General features: G+C 35.2%; 1 protein-coding gene across 5 annotated transcripts in view; it reads right to left on the reverse strand.

Annotated features, from left to right (window-relative positions):
- The window catches only part of LOC108327956 (ABC transporter A family member 1), a 72,269-nt gene that overhangs the window by 19,281 nt on the left and 31,761 nt on the right, over positions 1–21,227 (reverse strand). For all 5 annotated transcript variants that reach the window (XR_008247225.1, XM_017561704.2, XM_052873575.1 and 2 more), the window contains 15 exons: positions 17,324–17,422; positions 17,057–17,241; positions 15,957–16,011; positions 15,777–15,848; positions 13,890–14,597; positions 13,600–13,778; positions 12,502–12,712; positions 12,113–12,196; positions 11,766–11,807; positions 11,582–11,678; positions 7,706–7,833; positions 7,527–7,631; positions 3,951–4,097; positions 3,409–3,666; positions 3,165–3,300 (listed from right to left, as the gene is read on the reverse strand). Coding sequence is in view for 4 of the 5 variants with exons in the window: in XM_017561704.2 (XP_017417193.1) it covers positions 3,165–3,300; positions 3,409–3,666; positions 3,951–4,097; positions 7,527–7,631; positions 7,706–7,833; positions 11,582–11,678; positions 11,766–11,807; positions 12,113–12,196; positions 12,502–12,712; positions 13,600–13,778; positions 13,890–14,597; positions 15,777–15,848; positions 15,957–16,011; positions 17,057–17,241; positions 17,324–17,422 (2,506 nt within the window). In the remaining variant the exon portion in view is untranslated. The remainder of the gene's footprint in view (positions 1–3,164; positions 3,301–3,408; positions 3,667–3,950; positions 4,098–7,526; positions 7,632–7,705; positions 7,834–11,581; positions 11,679–11,765; positions 11,808–12,112; positions 12,197–12,501; positions 12,713–13,599; positions 13,779–13,889; positions 14,598–15,776; positions 15,849–15,956; positions 16,012–17,056; positions 17,242–17,323; positions 17,423–21,227) is intronic.

Here is a 21,227-nt window from a genome sequence, read left to right on the forward strand (position 1 = left end):
ATCATGAGTCAACAAGCTACATCTGAGATGTGGGCAAAATCCCAAATATGGTTACATCATCAAAGGCTTGGGCATCCTTCATTTAGTTTTATCAAGTCCTTGTTTCCCCACTTCTTTACCGAAGTTTTTCAAATTTTTGTTAATTTTTTCCATCTTGTCCAAAATCAATTTGGAAAATATATCAAAAGAATTAGGTTTGATAATGGTACTGAATATGTGAATCATGAATTTCTCAATTTTTTGTCTCATAATGGTATTGTTCATGAACTAACATGTGTTAACACCCCTCAACAAAATGGGGTTGCAGAAAGAAAGAATCGTCATCTTCTTGAAGTAACTAGAGCTCTTCTTTTTCAAATGTTTGTTCCAAAAAATTACTGGGGAGAAACTGTGTTAACTGCCACATATCTCATCAACAGGTTACCCACTCGTATCTTAAATGGCATTAGTCCTATAGAGTCTCTATTGTCTTTTCTTCCTTCTTGTTCCCTACTAACGAGTCTACCTAGTCGAGTCTTTGGATGTGTTGTTTTTGTTCACTCCCATCATCCTAACCGTGGTAAATTAGATCCCAGAGCTCTTAAACGTGTCTTTATTGGGTATCCTTCTAATAAAAATGGGTACAAATGTTATCATCCTCAAAGTGGTCGCGTCTTTATCACCATAGATGTCACCTTCCATGAAACACAATCCTTTTATGTCAGTCCACCACTTCAGGGGGAGAAAGCACTTGAAGTGGATGAACTCTCCTTGTCATTACCATGTTTGTCTTTGCAGGATGCCCAAGACTTGAGCAATGAAGCTACCATAGTCCACAGTGAGGAAGAAGAGGAAGAAGACAGATTTTTTGGCAAAAAATATGAAAGAAGAGAACAACCCACTTCGACTATTGAGCAAGAAAAATTGTCTACTCCAGAGGTGAGGATCCCTGAAGATATCAATGAGGAGGAGGTAAGTATTACTGAGGATTTACCCGTAAGAATTAATGAGGATTTACCCATTGCATTGAGAAAGGGAAGAAGATCATGTGCTAAATATCCTATTTCTCAGTATGTTTGCACTAACAATCTCTCTGATAAGCACAAAAGTTTTATTGCTGCCATTGATGCCACAAAAATTCCTACCTCAATCCAGGAGGCCATGAAACTTGAACATTGGAATCAAGCCATGAAAGAAGAGATGAATGCATTAGAAAGAAATTCAACTTGGGAGATTGTTGATAAGCCAAGAGACAAGAAGGCAGTAGGGTGTAGATGGATATTCACAGTGAAACATATTGCAGATGGGACAATAGAAAGATAGAAAGTTAGATTGGTGGCAAAAGGATATACCCAAACATATGGGATTTGATTATGAGGAGACATTTGCCCCAGTGGCAAAGATGAATACAGTTCGAATTATTCTCGCTTTGGCTGCCCATTTTGGATGGGACTTACACCAACTGGATGTGAAGAATGTCTTTCTTCATGGAAATCTAGATGAGGAAGTGTACATGGAGATTCCCCAGGTTTTGAAGTGAAAAATGAAAGAAACAAGGTATGCCTCTTGAAGAAAGCATTGTATGGTCTTAAGCAATCCCCTAGAGCATGGTTTAGAAGATTTACAAAAGCAATGGTTTCCTTGGGATACAGACAAAGCCAAGGAGATCATACTCTATTCATAAAGCACTCTTCTATAGGTAAACTCACTCTATTGCTTGTTTATGTGGATGATATGATTATTGCAGGAGATGATGAAACAAAAAAATTGGCATTAAAAAAAAAATTGGCAGCTCTATTTGAAATGAAAGACCTAGGAAAACTCAAATATTTTCTTGGAATAAAGGTTGCCTACTCCCAGAACGGAATTGTCATCTCCCAAAGGAAATATGTACTTGATCTCCTCAAAGAAACAGGAAAGCTAGGATGTAGTACCTCAACAGTTCCTATAGAACAAAATCACAGAATTGGAAGTGAAGAAAGTGCTCCTGTAGAGAAGGCCCAATATCAGAGATTGGTGGGGAAATTGATTTATCTATCACACACAAGACCAGACATTGCTTATGCAGTTAGTGTACTGAGTCAATTTATGCGTGATCCAAGAAAGAGACACATGCAAGCAGTTGACAAAATTCTCCAATACTTCAAAAGAAAAGACACATTGACTATGAAGATATATACTGATGCTGACTATGTAAGTTCTATTACTGACAGAAAATCTACTTCTGAATATTGTGTATTTCTTGGAGATAGTCTGGTAATAGGAGAAGCAAAAAGCAAGATAGAGTATCCCGTTCTAGTGCAGAAGCTGAATTTCGAGCCCTTGCTCAAGGAATGTGTGAAGGACTCTGGATGAAAATCATTTTGGATGATCTTAAAGTCAAAGTGGAGAACCCGGTGCACTACACTGTGACAATAAGTCTGCTATGAGCATAGCCCATAATCCAGTACAGCATGATAGAAGCAAACACATTGAAATTGACAGACATTTCATCAAAGATAATCTTGACAGAGGCTTTGTGATTACAACTCATGTTCCTACAGAACTTCAAATAGATATTTTTACAAAAGGGCTTCCTTCGGATAGATTTCAAGATCTTGTAGGCAAGTTGGAAATGATTGATATTCATTTACCAACTTGAGGGGGAGTGTTGTAATTTGAGATAATATCTTTAGAATCTTCCTAATTAGAGGAAATAGATACATAATCTTTTATTTTATTTTATTTTTTCTAGTTTTCCTAGTTTCCCTATTTCCTTTTTTAGGAGAACTAGATTATTACAAATAGAGGGTATGAGAATGTATTTTTTAATGATTTGTGAATAATAAAATAAGTCTTATTTTCAACTGTGGTCTTTAAGAATGTACAGTTCTCCTACATACTTTGGAATATTTCTATTTGTCTTCCAGGGGAAGCATCTAGTAAATTTACAGAGACATACGCATTCTATGTTGTATGTGTCTAGTACATAGTTTTTCTTTTTAATCTTTTCTTCTTGGTCTTCAATTATTTAGCTAGAGTATTTCTCATCCTCTATCTGTAGTTTTTCCTTTATCTCAAAGTTAGGATAAAAAAAACAATGCAGGTTTTCAGAGGTATTTATTAAAAACTAAGTTTGATAGCCAAAAAAAAAGGGCTTAACACAAGAGATGCAGTAAGATATCATGATCAGAATTCTGACATACCACATAGCATAGAAAGAGTTGTGGTCTTTCCAGCTCCATTTGTTCCTAAAAAGCCAAAACATTCTCCTTCCTGAACTGAGAAAGTTAAAGAATCTACTGCAACCTTTCTTCCATGATGCTTCTCCTCAAAATATACCTTAAATTCAGAAAATACCACTTTAACTTAGGATGACACAATGATTTGAAATGCACATTATTTTTCTTTACACAAAATCATGTTTAAGTAAATAATACTAGGAAATACCTTGCGAAGATTGCGCAGGTAGATAATGGAATTGTCAAGAGAACCTGAAAGTACTCTATTTCTTTCTGCTTGTACATCTACATCTTCATCGAAGTCCGTAACAACAGTTTCAGAGGAAGATTCCAGCAGAGGTTCCAAATAAGGACTATCATGCCGGAAGACATTAATTTTTTCCCACCACTTTTTGATCATGAATGAAGTCAATTTGATAGAAGGTACAATTTCAAGTGCAAGTGTCAACAGAAAATAACTAAAGCTCTGTCATCAAGAAAAAAATGGATTAGCAAAATATTTTTGTCCCAATTTAAGTGTATTTTATATCTACTGATGTTGATGAGGTTATTCTGAAACAAAGCAGCTATTACAGCTTTGTATTTTCAATGTAATAGATGCTGTTTCCCAATAACAACATTCTAGTTATAGGTTCTTAAAATCAGCCTCTAAGAGCTGATGTAAACAACTTTTAAGTTTTAAACTTTGATACATGGAATACGAAAAGAAAAAAACACAATAGCAGCAAAATTAGACCGAGAGATGTGCACCTCAACAGCTAGATAACAGATGGAAGCCCCAGTAACATTCCAATCAAACACTCCATCACTTGTTTTATCTTTCATTCCTTGCCGCAAAAGAGCTAATGAAGCAAGACCATCCGCAAAACAAAATCCAGGAGATATTCTGAAAAAATTCTGGAAGAGAACATCAAATGCATATTAACATCATGTGTTTTCCCAAGTGAATGAAAAAATTACTATTCAAGCAGCTAGAAACAAGATATATATCATTTCCAACAGTGTTCTTTTTCTTTGTGCCAATTAAATCACAACAATATTTTGCTAAAAGATATAATTTATTTCAATCCTAGAATCCAACTTCCTTTTACAAGAAGTTGCCCCAATCCCTTTTCATATATATTGTTAAATTAAAGGAAAATCTTCCTAATTAGAGAAAATATTTGTAGAATCTTCCTAATTAGAGAAAATATATATAGAATCTTCTAGTTTATTTTTTAGTTTATTGTTTCCTTATTTCCTTGTTTTAGAAGATTAGATTATTACAAATAGGTGTAAGGAGAATGTAATAGAAACGAATGATAATAATAAAATTCATTCTCTTTTCAAGTTATATATTGTAGGACATATGTCTTATTTGTGGTCACCCTTAGCCCACCTTGTAGCAGCTTCCTAATGAAGCTGCCTTAAATGCATTCTCAAAAATGGTTAGTCCCACACCAAGAGATATGACAAACAGAGCGTATACAACTTAGGCAATTATGACTATTGAGAGAAATTCAAATACCACCAAGACTTGAGATAGAGCCTGAAAAAAAGTAAATTAATGGAGAAACCAATTTTGTTGAATTAAGTTAGGCCCAAACCCTAATTTTAATATTGTGTGTCTATCCTAAATCCATTAAGGGGGTTGTGTGTATAGAGAGAGCAAGCCCACCATCGATGAAGATAGAGCTTGAAAAAAGTATACAGATAGGGGAGAACTCTCATAAGTCAAGGTTGAAGGGTAGAATTAGACCCAAACCCAAACTCTAAGACTCATTTTATGAGCCAGTTTCGTAAGATTGCTAAAGCTTTGATTACATAAAATAAAGAAATAAGATATGATTTAATTAGGTCAAATAGGAAAATATCATAACCAAGGTTGTCAAACTAGAGAGTTTACATAACCTCGTGGAACTTTGTAAATTCAAATAGTAAACTCGTAAGAGTTTACTTCACATAAAAAAATATTAAAATAAAAATAAATCAAATAATAATTTAATATTATATGACGCTACACATAACATTTTATATTTTTCTACTAGAATATTATTATTATTATTCTTAGTTTATTATATTATATATATTTTTAAATATTTGTTATATTTTCTAATATTCTTCTCCTTTTATCATTACCCTAGTTGATTATATGATATATTACGCATTACACAAAAAATTTGTTGGACTTAAAATGGAGGCCCAATTTTCCAACATAGCAAGAAAGGAGTAAATCAAAAGCCAAAACCTCTACGTTTTAGCTTGTGCTGCCAACCCTGTATTTTGAAACTAGAAAGAGAAAGGAAATGGGACTTGTGAGGTGGCAAAGTGTGGAGGAGATTCAGAAACACAAACAGAGCAGACTGGAGCAGGGTTGAGAAGAAATCACGAGATATCTATAGGAGAACCCAACATCAACACCCATAGACAAAAACTTTATAGAGCAAACCCGTGATAGATTTCGTTCCTCACTGTAAATATGAGTATTTACATGAGTACCAAGATAGTTACAAGCAAGTGATCATAGAACCATCCTTCATGACTTGTTATTTCACTCTGACTTCCTCTAGTGGGTAAATAATACAATTAAAAAATCTTTTGCTCTCTGGCAGTCACTATGCCCTTTGAGAACTATTGCTCTCTAACAAATGTTACACACTCCAAACAATTTTGTTCTTCAGCAATAGTTTTTGCCCGCTGAGCACTTTTGCTCTCCACCAACTTACCTTTTGAGCATTTTGGGACTTTGGAAACCTGTATTCACTTTCAGCATTCTTTTTCCCTATCACACTGTCCAAGCATTTTTTTCATCTCAAGAAGCCAAGCCCTTGAATACTTTTTGCATTTCAGCAGCCATTGTGCCTTCTAAGCCTTTCTGCTATCATTTTTACTACGTTATTAAACTCACAACCAACTGTTACTAAACTCAAGATAAACTGTTGCAACATGCTGCTAGTTCCTAATGCATCATCTTCATTCACTATCCCACACCAAATCAGCACATGAGGCTTCTCCATTGCTGGTTTCTCAGCATGTCATCTTCACACACCTACACAAAATTGATTTGTAATGCTTTATAATGATTGATTTTGTCAGCTCTAGCAACCAACTAGTTGACATGTTTTCCAAATCAGTACGTGAGGCTTCTCTATTGCTAGTTGGCATGTTCGCCAAGTTCCTCAAGGAGTCTTGTAACAAACATGACAGATGCAATACAGCATGAGGGGTAATGTTAAGGATATGATATGTTTTGATCACATCAAATAGGGAAATGTCTAGATAAATATTTATCATTATTAGTGATTGATTTTGTTCCTTTGGATAAACTAGAGTAGTCATGTGTACACACTCCACAATTATACAATTACACGGTAATAATAGATATTCATTCAAGCTTGAGGGGGAGTGTTGAGTTATGAAAAGATATACTGTTAGGTGAAACCTAACTAAGACAACTCACTCACACAATCACAGCAAGAAAACAATTGGAAAAGAATGAATTATCTATATCTTCATCAACAAAAGTAGTGTACAATCAGTATCTGGGAGCATAACCTCCCTCAATCTAACGGGAGCCTAACCCCTATCACAAGGTCCAAGACCTGTCTATACAAAAAGAATATGACAAACTTCCTTCCAACAATGAATAGAACTCTATTTATACAAGACCTCCCTTCCCTCCTTTCCTAACTACTAAAACAGTTAGGATATTAACTGTGTATTAACTCTTCCTTCTCTCTTAAACCCATTATCTCCTATTACTCAGATCCTATCATATATTGAGTTTTTAGGAGATATTAACAATCTCTGCAATTATTACATCTAAGATATTAAAAGAAACTAAAGATATTATAAGACGCTAAAGGAGATGTTGTAATCATTATTCCAGGGTAGTATAGCTCTATATGTACCCTCTGGCCCAGGTTTACAACTGAATTAATTGAATCCGAACTTTTTTCTCATACACCTAAACTCTTTTCTAGTGTGTGTGTGTGTATATATATATAGTAACAATGACAACCCATGACAGTGACCACTCACTAAAAACATAAAATATCCAGATCTATTACTCACCACATGAGATAGAAAGAAACCGGTCTAATTTTAGTATCCACTTATCATACAAACCCTGAACGCTAAAGCAGAAAGTGGTGACAGTAGTAAGCACTTTAGAAAACACAAAATTGGGAGGTCAAAGGCTTAAAACATTGTGTTTCCATTTCTTTTACTGAAAATTAGTCCCCCGAAAAATAACTTCTCCTGCTTTTTGTGCTTCAAGAAAAAATAATTACCCAAGTAAGGCCAAATAAATCATGCTGAACATTTGAAGAAAATTGAAGGGCTTACCTTGAGAAAAGAATTGGTAGTCATTGTTGATGGCAAGAGTCCCATAATGAATGAGATAACCATTAGTATCAATCCGGTGAAAAAGTGAATCAACAGAACCACGTTCTGTATAAAAGTTGAATATCTTAGCATTTATAACAAATGTAATTAAAAAAGGAGAAAACAAGATCTCCACATACCTGAGCCATGGTGTGGTCAAAAAAGAAAAATGTAAGGCAATAGGTTGATGATGCAATTGCAAGTCCATATTCCAAGAGCATGAGGATTGTTGGTAGCAAAGAAACCCCTCCGACAAACTGTTCCAGACCTACATTCAGTACCAAGAATTAGCAGTAACATCCATGATACTGTAAGATAGAAACCGCAAAAAAGGGGATTAAGGCATGGTAGTATTGTCGTGCATAAGGGATCATACCTATTCAACCACCTGACAAAATCCCAGGTGGTGATGTTTCTAATATTTTTTATTAGTGATAGAAAGTTTAGGGATAGGGCTGGATTGAAAGGTTCTAACATTAAATTAACTAAATATACCAAAAATTTGACTTAAAAGAGTAAAGCTGTCTAAGAAATCAATTTATCTATCATGTTATGCAAAGGCTTTCTCCAATATGAAAAATATATGCAAATAAATAACACTATTATATTTTCCTGAAATTTAGTTGATATTTTAATACACTGGAGTAGGAGAACGATCAAGATATGAGTTAACAAGACTTAGTACTATATGAAGAAAAGAATGAACTAAAAGATAAATAATATAAATGAGAGCTTATTAATATCCTTCAAATATCTCTCAGACCACTAATAGATCATCATCCCATGTGAGTTTTCCACATTTAATTCTTTCTTTACTTGGCCAATTAACATGAAAAACACACAAGCATCTATTCCTCATCACAAACCCAACTCTACAGGTTGAACTTAATACAAGAAAAAAACGCACATATTTTATTAAGGATGAAAATAAACAGCTTAAGACCAAATTCAATACTTAACTTTTAAGAGAAAAGCAGTTTTAATGTACAGGAATCAGGTAAAATACGAATTTAGGAATGATAAAAACATCCATAGCAGTTAATCCAAATAGCTGCACAAAGAAGACAAACCCAAAAGCACTACACCCGGATGACTTCTATTCTGAAGTTGATTTACACATTACATTAGTTACTACAAAAAAAAATGCTGGAAAATCTCCCCTAAAATTAAGATATTCCTAATGGAAGAATGAGGCCACCTCTGTTGATCAATAGGATGGAAAGTGAATACACAGTAAGAATCAGAAAAAATAAAAACTGAATGATTGAGAAAAGAAAAGACAATACTGAAAAACACCTATTAGATGTTGAGAGAGGAGACAGAACAAAAGATAAAACATAGCAATGTCAGGGTTTGGCAAGAACAGTGACAAGCTATCCCATAAATGGCTGGAAAATGTTGTGTTATTATGGAAATCACACCAGAGAAAGGTTGATCTTCAAAAGAGAGGGTCCCTCTGAGCGAGAAGGGCACACAAGTGTAGGTGGGGATTGGGTTTCTTATATCAAAAATAGCACCAATCAACACCATTCTAAGGCCAGAAGGGTTATTTCCATTCCTGGGCAGTGATGGTGATGATTTCATGCAAAAGAAGCCACAATTGACACCCGCTTCTACATAAATGCTCCAACAAAGTCATAGGGGATTAGGAATGTGATGCAACAATGCTAAAGTGGTGTAATCACGTGTCAATGACTGAAATGACAGCTATGAATAAGAAATCCTCCAAAGTAGGAAAAAAATACAAGCATAAGCATGATAATATAAATTGTAACATTAGCAATACGTAAAAGGTAAAAAAATGAAATAAATAATTAAAAACCTTTGTTTTTTATTAAAACAAAAAGGGAAACTGTTAGGCATGTAAATAATGAGGAAGAGTGGACTAGGTATTATAGAAGGAATGATAGGATATGCAAGGTTTCTTGTAGAAGGAGAAATAAAAGGAAGCGGTGGAAAAGGTTATCATAGAATATAAGAATAAAGGAAGTGGTGAATAAAGGAAGGAATGAAAAAATAAGTGGATGCAGTGCTGTCAGTTGGTCTATATAATTAGACCAATCAGTTCCTTGGAGGAGATAATGATAATTTTATAGGTTGAGCTTTAGCTCTTTCTCGAGGGAAAACCCTTAGAGAGAAAGTGCTCTCCTATTTTGTGTTCTTTTCAGTCTACTCAATAAAGAATATTACTCTTTTTCCTCTTCTCAGTTCTGGGTTCCTATCAAACTTACCAAATCCAAAGAGAAGGGAAAATTTTTGAAAGTTGGCAAGCAAGCAAGGAAGGAATTTATGACGGAGATGAAGACAAATTTGTCAATTTCCAAAGATATCCTATGGGACACGAAGGAGATTAAAGATCTTCTTCAAGATATCAAGAAAGGAAAAAAAAGAGGTAAAGACAGGTTTTGATAGTAGGAAAGATATCTTGCAGGACATGAAAGAGATCAAGGAACTGCTGCAAGATCTCAAGAAAAGCAAGAAGTTTTTCAAATGTGGGGAGAATTCAGGGAATTTAGAAGAAAAGAAGGAAGAACTGCTGCAAGATCTCAAGAAAAGCAAGAAACTATCCAAAGGGGGAGAAAACTTAATTAACATTGAAGTAAAGATGGAAGAAAGCTCTCTACATGGTAGTAGATCAAATGAGGAAGGAGAAGAAATGCTAAGGCCCTGAACTACAAAATTGGAATTACCCACATTTGAGGGGAAGGATCCTCACGGATGGGTATCAAGTGCAGAGAAGAATTGAGGTTCAAAATATCACTTCAAGGGAAAAATTGGGTTTGGCTTCCATCAGCATGGAGGAAAATGCAATGATAAATTATGAGGGTGATGATAAAGTAGATAAGAACAAGGAACCAGAAGCGGAGGACGAATCACATGATTTAAGTACAAAAAGGAAGTTCAGACTCGTGTGATGAATTTGATGATCAAGAATTTGAAGAGTTACCTGTACAAAAAACTCATTGCAAACATTTTACCTTCTGAGATATATGAAGATGCTCTTGTAGGGGTTACTTACAAACATACTGCAACTTTGACTCATGTGGAGGCTGGTGAATATGTTGCTGCTTTGATTCCTAGGTCAATTGTTAATGATGACCCAACGATAAAAACCAATGGGTTGTAAACAAATGGGCTTAGTACCACACTGACGATGGGAACCGGCCTATGATGGAAACTGAACCTTTAAATTTGCTTGTGGCAGCATAACAGATGAAGATTACCAGTATTTTCTTACTGTTGATGACTTGATAATAGGTTTCGATGGAATTCTTCAAATTGAACCAAATTCTAAGTCAATTGCTGAATTACAAGATGAAGAATTGAAGGCAGCTAAACCAGAGCAGATTGAAGTAGGGAAAACATTTGTGGAAGAAACAAGATCTCATGGAAAGGGATGAAGCACTCCAGCAGCTTAAATTTCCAGAGTACAGCCTTGAGGACAAGGTTATTCCAGCAAAGGAGAGTATTGTTAGGGCATGCAAATAATGAGGAAGAAAGGAATAGGTATTATAAAAGGAATGATAGGATATGGAAGGTTTATTGTAGAAGGAAAAATAAAAGGAAGCAGTGGAAAAGGTTATCATAGAATATAAGAATAAAGGAAGCGATGAATAAAGGAAGAAATGGAAAAATAAGTGGATGCAGTGCTGTAAGTTGGAGTTGATCTATATAATTAGACCAATCAATTCCTTGGAGGAGACAATGATAATTTTGTAGTTTGAGCTTTAACTCCTTGTAAAGTTGGAAGGAAAGGTGGCAAAGGTTGTGGGTTTAACTCTACCCACTAACACTTAGGAGTTATAAGATTGGTTTAGTGGGTTTGGAAGGGAGGGTGGAGAGATTGTGGGTTTAACTCCCCCCACTAACATAATACTAACAACTAACATTTGCCAATCTAAAAGCAAAAAAACGTGAATAAACTATTAGACTTGGGTTTGTGATCTATGTTAGTTTTCCCAACAAATTAAATAAGCAGATAAAAACTAACTATTAATAATTATTTGGATACATACCAAAGATATAAAAGAGAACTATGGCAACAGAGGCAGGAAACAAGAAGCTCACAAAGTCCCAAATATATGTAGAAGCCCAATATGACAGGATAGAAACCTATTAAGCAAGTTCAACATTAGATGAATATTCCGCATCAGATAGAAAAGTAGTATTGAATGCGGTCTCTTTTGACAAATTATATACCCCACTGATTAGTTGTTGCTGCTTAGCTTTCACTTCACGTTCCTGTATCAATCAAGAATTTATAAATGTTTAGAACAAGAAACAAGCAATTCGAGAATGTCAAATAGTATTTCACACTCTAGTGTCAAGAAATTCCCTCTTGTTAATTCATAACATTTGAAATGAAAAAATATAGACTCCTTTTAGAAAAGGGAAAATTTGAAAATAACTCCACAATTATCTAAGATTACTATGAAAGAAACTTCAAGGAATCTTCCAGGAAAAGTTGTTTTATGAATCGCTCCTGGACGAAGAAAAGGACACAATTAAAAAGACAGCAAGCAGGAAGTAGGTTTAACACAACTTACCTTAACAATTGAAACGGCAAATGAGGCAGGTATAAAAGAGAAAGCAATGTTGACAATAACTGCAGCAGAGAAAGCATCCAGATCCTACAGAATTTCATCTATAGCTTATCAAATCTATAATTTTCTGTATAATGTAAACGGGATTGGCACATAGCAATATTAATCCATTATTATTTAATTGTGCTGATAAGTATAAAAGTCAGTGTTAGGTGAAAATATGAAAATTAAGAACCATAGAACTAAAAAAGAGCATGAACTACAAAAACATTGCAATATAACAAGGCAACGCTCCCAAAATCCCAAGGCATGCCCATCATTATTAACAGGATAATGCATCATGAGACTTAAAGAATATCCACTTCGGTGAAATCAAATAAACATAGGCTTACATGACGTTGTAAGCGCTGGCTTTGTGTCGTTGGCAGAGGGTGGTTGCGTGTCCGAATTGTCATATTTGTGTCTTGAGTTGCAAGCCTAAGAATCGCAGAATTCATCAAATTGATAAAGGTGGGAGCAGCATGTTGACAAGAACAGTTGTGTAATACAGTGTATCCTAAGCTTCCATCATTACTTTGATCATCCATCACAATTGCCCCATACCTGAATATCAGAACATAGCAGTAAAATAACTATTCTGTCATATAAAAATTGCATTAGGGGTTTTATCCGAGTTGACATGTAATAACTTTATTAAAATAGCAAAAGTATCTGTTCATTATTTTATTGGAAATAACTATAAATCCCAACGGTACAAAAGTTTAAATATGACAACTGATCCCCGACAAGCAGACAACAACAGGACCAACATCTGGACACAGCATAGACTCACATCAGGCTTTTACCAAAGCAAACTACATAATGAATACAATTTCAATTTTTGGACGGTGACAGCAAGGAAAAAGCATTAGCATAATATTGACTTTTAAAGTTAAGAGAAATCACCCACCATCTCCATACGGAAGTATATGTTAGTAACTCACAGATATTAACGAAAAAAAATATATAATCATAGATTCCATTAAGGAAAAATTGGCTTCATTTATGATAAAAATAATTTCAGTATAAATCAAAATTTAGCCTACACGTTACTTTAGATTTTCTCAAATTTCTCAGATGGTACACTTCATTTATGTTAGCAACGGGAAACTTTAGAAGCATCAATCTTAAATAATCTACACTAACAAAGTTGAACTAGGGAAAAATGATCAGTGAGCTTTATTCTAAGAAGCTTAACTTTTCTTGTCCTGTATTCATATAAGCACTCCTATTTTCAAATAGATTTTCATTGTCCCTATGATAAAATCAGAGACAGAAACATGAAAGGACATATGATAATTTCGTTTTCATGGCTACCCAATACTATTATGGATTTTAGGATAACAGCAACTATATGCATGGTTAGCACTAAAACTTTTCATAACAATTGATTGCCAGTTGTTTAAACAGATCAAATCTAAAAATGAAGCAAGAAATTCAAGTTTTCACACCTAGATTGGTAGGATTCATTAAAACTAGACATCAAATATTCACTCATAGAAAGTAGAGCAGGTCCCAGTGTTGGTCCCGCTACTTCCACTGCATCAGCCAATGCTTTTTCTGAATCAGGGAATCTGTATGAGCTCGACTTGAACCTCTGTATCCAACCTCCCATGACATTTTGTGCTACCTTTAACATAATAAAAATTTCAGAACTAGAGTCCACTTTTTTTAGCAGCCATAAGTATATGAAAACAAAAACAAAAAAAACATAGGAAACAGAATTAAATCAGTGACAAACCTTTTCAGCAATTGGCAAAGAAAGATTAAATGGAATTGGACCTCCCCCACCACCACCACTCAATAGAGGATTAAAGTGAGTTGTTGAAAGGGTCAGCGATTGCTGATCAGGATGTGGCTTGAGCTTAAGAAATAGAAGACCGACAAACAGGAAGAGAGTAGGAATCATTAGCTGGAAAACAATGGTTTTGTGATCTCTGCGAGCAGATATTGCCCTTTTAATGAATAAGGCTTTAAAATGTTGCCAAAATGTTGACCTAGTAATGAGACAACAACTGCAACACTGCACACCCAAGAAGTTGATAAAACTAAAAAATGTAGCAAAAATTAATCGACAAGCTCTTCCCAACATGGTAGACACCAAACCCGGAATCCTCTTATAATTTCCAAGAATTTTAAGACAACTTATTTTTGTGGAAGCATCATCATTAGTAGGAAGTAAAGCCACAGTGTCTGATATCAGAGAATGGTTATTTTCTTCAAAGCATTCAACCTCATCAGCATCACATCCTGCAACTCTTAAAAATACCTCTTCCAGGGTTGTTACAGATATGCCATAGCTTTCAATACCAATATTGTCTTTTTCAATTTTACCATTCAATTCCATGTTCGAAACTGGTTTTTTCATGCAACCTTCAATTTCCCTAAACATCCTCTCAAAGGCTGATGAGGATGCCATTGGAAGCCTAAAAGAAATCTCAGTTCCAACCTGGAAATGTGTGTTGAGTAAGGATAAAATGGAATCAACAATCATAATCTCATATACAACTAGAAGTGAGATAGACAATTAAATGCTTCACAAAAAATAAAGGGAAAAAAAATTATGGCTATGGATACTGTCAAATATGAACTCACCAATATTTACACAATCAATTATCATGTTCATACTGTTCAAGTCAAAAAGTTATGATTTCTCTCATGAACTATATAACATGTAGAAAAAGTAGGCAAGTGAGCATTCATCCATTTCTATTTGTTCCTATTAAATGAATAAGACCCTGTTCCTCTCCATGCATGGCATTATGCCCCACCAATGCTCCCTTGCCCTTTTCTCTAACTGACTAAAAAATGCATATAGTACATTGAGAGCCCCGTTCTCTATAGAAGAAGCGATTCTGAGAATAGGTAAAAGGTAGTTTTAGATAGATTTTACATAAACTCTTCAAGAAGAAGCTTTTTCAAATTTTATCACAATTTATACCTGAAAGTTAAAATAGTGCTAATTACAGCTGAGAAGAAGCTATTCGCCTTGCAAATATATATGCAAGAGTACAGCATATGTTCATGAATCTTAAGGATTTAGATCTGATACAGCAATCTACTATCACAACAAAGGAAATGACTGAGACAAGGAAAGAAAAAATCGATATTATTCTTATATGTAACAAAATATATGGTCATTTGTCCATCTCTTTGTATCTTCTTTGTATTTGAGACACTTATATATAACAATATTCCCCTGTTGTAATACACAGTGATTTTACAAGAACAACTTAACAAGAATGACTATATTTTAAAGTTCTGCACTATGTATGTGATGAATTGGTGCTCGTTAGAAAAAAATATTCAAATTTTCAAAGGAATATTTGAATCTGGATCTAATGTATGGTAAAATACTCATCGGGGCCACATTGCTAAACCCAAACAATTTTTTTCTGAAGATATATCTCTAGAACACTAGAGACATGAAAACCAACAAGAGCTAACCTATGATAATTTTATTTTAGAAGAAACAAACTCTTGATTAAAATAAACTTCCTTCATTAGCACACACATACTCATTACAGAGAGGGAAGATCGATACTCACGCACATTAACATTGACACATGAATACATGTATGATGTTGACATTAACGGGTATCTCAATGAATGATACTGAGGAAAGTACCTCGCTTACACATGTTGCATTTGGAACATGACGGTATACTATATCACTAGCAATGGAAGCAGTGGGAGCTGACTGAAAGCACAAGACAGAAAGAAATACAAATGAAAACAGCTAAAGCCTTTCAATTGTGAACCATCAGAGACTAGAGGAATTAAACACAAAATGATCAAGTGAACAAACCTTCACTAGGGTTAGAGTATAACCAACTCCATAATGATGCTTCAAGAAAAGGGAACTGCCAACAGATCAAACAAATAATTGAACTATGTAAGGAAATATATAATTATTTTCTTAATAAAAACCACACCAATTACATTCTCATCACACCTTTATGTTTAACAATAAATCTCTTTAAAATAAGAAAATAAAAATATGTCAAAATGAATAGAACCCTTTATGAAGATATTTTCTCATATTATGGAGATATTGAAGATATTTTATTCTAACAAACCGGTATTTATAACATTCCTCCTCATGTTGGTAAATAAATATCTATCATTACCAACTTTCTTGGAATCTGCCAAGGAGAAGCCCTAGAGAGAAAATGTCCACTACCTAAAATCCTGTAGGAACATAGGTTGTAACCACAAGACCTCTGTCAAGAGTATCATAATGAAGTGTCTATTAATTTCAATATGTTGGTATGCTTCTCACATTCATCAGCTATAAATGTATTACTGTTATATCTAACTCAGTTTTTATTTTTATTTCATTTTGTACTAGCCGTGCCATTTCATCACTGCTCTGTACTCTTTATTTTCAGTTGTTTGTAGTTATTAAGAGGTTAGACGGTTTTATAACCATCACTAACAGTTTTGTAGTTTTCTGCCTATTTGTTCTGATGTGTACAAAACGTGTAAAGTACTTTTTCAGTGACAATTTACTACAATAATTTTCAGTACGTTCACAGAGTCACAAGACTGTATATTCATATATTCAGATTATGCCTTTTCTTTTTATGGTCAAACTCTAATAAAATGAAATGGAAGAACTCATTGCTAACTTAAAGGGTAAATACACTAAACGTAATCAAAAGGAAAATTGCGTCCCTAGAATCTGGAGAAAATGCATGGGGTACACAAACCTACAGCATGCCATTAATATGTCAAGCAAACCTGTCTAGTAGATAAAGCATTTAACAAGTATTACTTAGATTTCCAAGTGGACTTGTCAAGAGTAAACTCTCTAGCAGGAATTATCACAAAATTAAAATACCAGGAATCCTTCAGAGTAGCACCAAGACATAACAATATCTAAGAAAAAGTGGAAATGAATTTAACCTTCCGCAACATTTCAGAGAGCCGTTGGCCATGATCGCTATCCGGTCACCTAATTCATCCGCTTCATCCATAGAATGTGTAGTTAGCAAAATTATCCTGCCCTTTTTAATTTTTTTTATTAACTGCCAAGTCAAGCGCATTGAGTATGGATCCATTCCACTAGTAGGTTCATCAAGAACTATAACCTGTCAAGTAAATCATCCAAAAGATCTATACAGTTGTGTTCAACACATTAATATAAGAATGTGCTGTCGATGTTGATCCTACCTTACTGTTGCCAACCAATGCAATTCCAAGAGACAATTTCCTCTTCATGCCACCAGAAAGAGTTCTCACAATACTGTTGATTTTATCAGCCAGGCCCACCTGTTTATGGAATAATGTTATCTAAAATTCTGTGTTGGTTGGATTGTTTTGCAAGTTAACAATGACAATGCAGGGTTAGTTATTGGTATGTTTTCAGGCTTTCATGATTTGCACTGGTCTATGATGTCCCAGTTATCCCCCACCCATGGACCTTGAATTCAGGTCATGAGTTCTTTAACTATAACAAAGACCCATACAAAATAGGAATGCCCGGAAGCTTTCCTTGATTAGTAAACAAGCTGAAATCTAAACACTATTTAATATTTTGCATGTGCACTCACGCATAAGTAAATACACATTTATATAACAATAAATTTTATACTTATATTTTACAAACTATTTACAGCAAAGGAAAATGCTTATTACAGACTTAAGACTTGGAATAATAAGATTATACGAGTAACAATACCTAAATCAACTACATACTCCGTACAAATTATCAATAAGCCTTTCTCAATCATACTTATTGTCGGAGATTAAACCTCATTCATAGGCCATGGCCCCTAGATTTTCAATCCTAGTAATAAATATATATGTCAGTAAATTTAAATAAAGAAGTAAAAATATCATTTAATTATTACATTTTAACAAAAACATTCTATTATTTTTTAGTTATCAATATAGAGATTAGTGTATTTATTTATCATCTCGACATCAATTGAAGGATAATTTAAATGTCTTTGTAATAGTTTTTCTTTCACAATGTTATCAAAAGTTTTTCATACTGATTTAAGAATTAAATATACTTTTTAACCTTGCTAATGGATAAAATTGTTGGAAATAACGGATTAATGGATAAAAAATCCTAATACATCTATAATTATTAGGAAAAATATCCATTGAATCTACACATTCTTATCACCTGATTTTTACTTCCAATTTTAAAAGTGTGCTTCTTCCGAATAGAGGAAGTAAGATTGTAATAATTACGAGTATATAATAAAATATTTATTTTCTCTCTTTTCTCAAGTTGGTTATAGAGCTCCAGATCTTGCCGTTTCTATTTCTAATGTCCCCACCACCACCGGCCATGGCCAATCACCAATGTTTTTTGTGTGTACAAATGATCTTCCAAATGTGGTGAGTCCCAACCAGTTTCATGGCAAAATTATTGGCAATGGAGTTTTTACATTTGGAGGATTTAAAAAAAAAACAATAAACAATTAGACCATAATGACCCTAACTTCAAAATTTGGTACAACGAAGATTCATTGATCTTGATATGGATGTGGAAATCCATAGTAGCTAACATCACACGGAATTATACGTTGTAGTCTTTTGCTAAAGAAATATGAGGTTACCTAAATAACACTTTTTCTCTGAAATGGAATTTTGTTGCTCGATATGACATTGAAAGAAGGTGCTTGATCGGAGAGTTCTGCCGCCGATCAGGACCGTCGTGATCGCCTCCTCGCCCTCTTTCTGGATCTGTGGTCATTGCGTCAATCGGAGCACTTTGGATTTTTAGGGTTTCTCCCTCTCCATGGCATCTTCTTCGTCTACAAACACCTCTGTTGGTGGCTCATCTTCTGATCCGACATCAAACTTTGGTTGAAGAGTCAGGGATACGTAGATCACCTTACTCAAAATGTGACTACTACTATCACAAATGACACTTCCCGCTGGATGAAAATTGATGCCCAGTTATGCATTGTCATAAACTCCACCATTCACTCCTCACTGAAACAAATGTTTCGATCATATGAAACATGTTCAGAAGTATGGGCACAAGCGAAGTTGTTATACACAAATGACACTCAACGTCTTTATGGTGTTTGTCAGGACCTATTCACTGTTATTGGTCCGCGCAGTCCTGGTCTCATGGCAAAATATTTGGGTAAAGTTCATGCCCTTCTTCATGATTTTAATGAGCTATTACCTCCTGCTTCCACTCCTGCTGAAGAACTGGAACAACGATCAAAGTTCTTCATGTTGTTGGCATTATACGGACTCTCTGATTATTTCTCTCATGTCCGTGATCAGATTATGGGTTCTCCTGTCATACCCAACTTTACTTCTACTTGTTCTGCTCTCTTGCGTATACCGTGCAAACCAGTCACTGAGACATCTCCTCATACTGATGATTCCTCAGTTATGGCTGCCCAACGTGATGATCGAAGTCGGTCTCGCAAGCCAGGTAAAGGACGTCCAAAATGTGACCACTGTGGCAAGTTAGGCCACAAAATTGATAGATGTTATGCGCTTCATGGACTTCCTCATCGACCTATAGCAATGGCTAATTCTGATCCACCTCCCCGACCACCGTCTGCAGACCATCCTACTTCATCTAATACTGTAGAAAACCCTGCAATCTCTCACGAATTTCTCAGATGGTATGAGGATCGTCAGCACTCTAGTTCCACTACATCTGCATCTGTTGCACGTACAGGTACACCTTTTGTTGGTCTGACTCACTCTCGCTCCCTCGGACCTTGGGTCCTTGACTCAGGCGCCACCGATCATATCACTGGTAACAAGTCTTTGTTTTCTTTTAGTCTTGTCCGGATAATTTACCCTCGATAACAATGGCGGATGGGTCTAGAGTCTCATCTCATGGTGTTGGTACTGTTCATATTTTTCCGTCTATATCATTGATAATGTACTTTATGTCCCTGGGTCTCCCTTCAACTTATTGTCCATAAGTCGTCTAACTCGTACCCTTAATTGTGCTATTTCATTTACCAAAGATTTTGTTTGGTTGCAGGACCGGAGTTTGAAACACATGATTGGCACAGAATGTGAGTCTCATGGCCTATATCATCTACGCCCTTCTCCACATGTTGGCGTAATCATAGAGTCACCATCCCTTCTTCATGCTCAGTTAGGTCATCCTATTCTTGCCAAACTGCAGCAACTTGTTCCGAGGTTGTCGAAATTATCAAGTTTGTCGTGTGAGTGTTGTCAGTTAGGAAAGCATACTTGTAGTTCCTTTCCTCGTAGTGTCCCATAACGAGCATCGTCCCCCTTTTCATTGGTTCATTCTGATATTTGGAGACCTAGTCGTGTTAAATCCACTTTAGGTTTTCAGTATTTTGTTACCTTTATTGATGACTATTCCAGATGTACTTGGTTGTTTTTAATGAAGAATCGTTCTGAGTTGTTTCCTATTTTCCAATCATTTTTCAATGAAATAAAAACAAAGTTTGGGGTTTCTATTCGAACTTTACGCAGTGATAATGGCCGTGAATACCTTTCTCAACCGTTTAAACATTTTATGGCTTCTCATGTCATTCTTCACCAAACCTCATGTGCTTATACTCCTCAACAAAATGGGGTGGCTAAGCGCAAGAATAGACACCTTATTAAAACAACTTGTACACTTCTAATTCATGGTCAAGTACCCTCGCGTTTCTGGGGTGATGCAGTTCTCACTGCATGTTATCTTATAAACTGCATGCCATCTTCAGTCCTAGATAACAAAATCCCTCATTCTATCTTTTTTCCTCAAGACCCTCTACATCCATTACCTCTTAGAGTTTTTGGGTCTACATGTTTTGTTCATGATTTTAGTCTTGGTTTTGATAAGTTGTCTCCTAGATCTCACAAATGTGTCTTCTTAGGATTTCCACGGTCACAAAAGGTCTATAAGTGTTTTTCACCACCACCCCTTCAAGTTTATGGTCGTCGCAATCGTCTCTCTCATGACTCACTTCCAGTGCCGTCTCCTGTGTCTCCTCCGGCTCCAGCAAATGAGTCTGACCTGCCCATTGCCCTCTGTAAATGTATACGCTCTACCCGTAACCCTTCCCCCCATTATATTGTTCTTAGTTACCACAGATTATCTCCATCTTTTAAAACATGTCTC

This window comes from Vigna angularis, chromosome 2 (genome assembly GCF_016808095.1).
Source record: "Vigna angularis cultivar LongXiaoDou No.4 chromosome 2, ASM1680809v1, whole genome shotgun sequence".
In the NCBI taxonomy this organism is placed as follows: domain Eukaryota; kingdom Viridiplantae; phylum Streptophyta; class Magnoliopsida; order Fabales; family Fabaceae; genus Vigna; species Vigna angularis.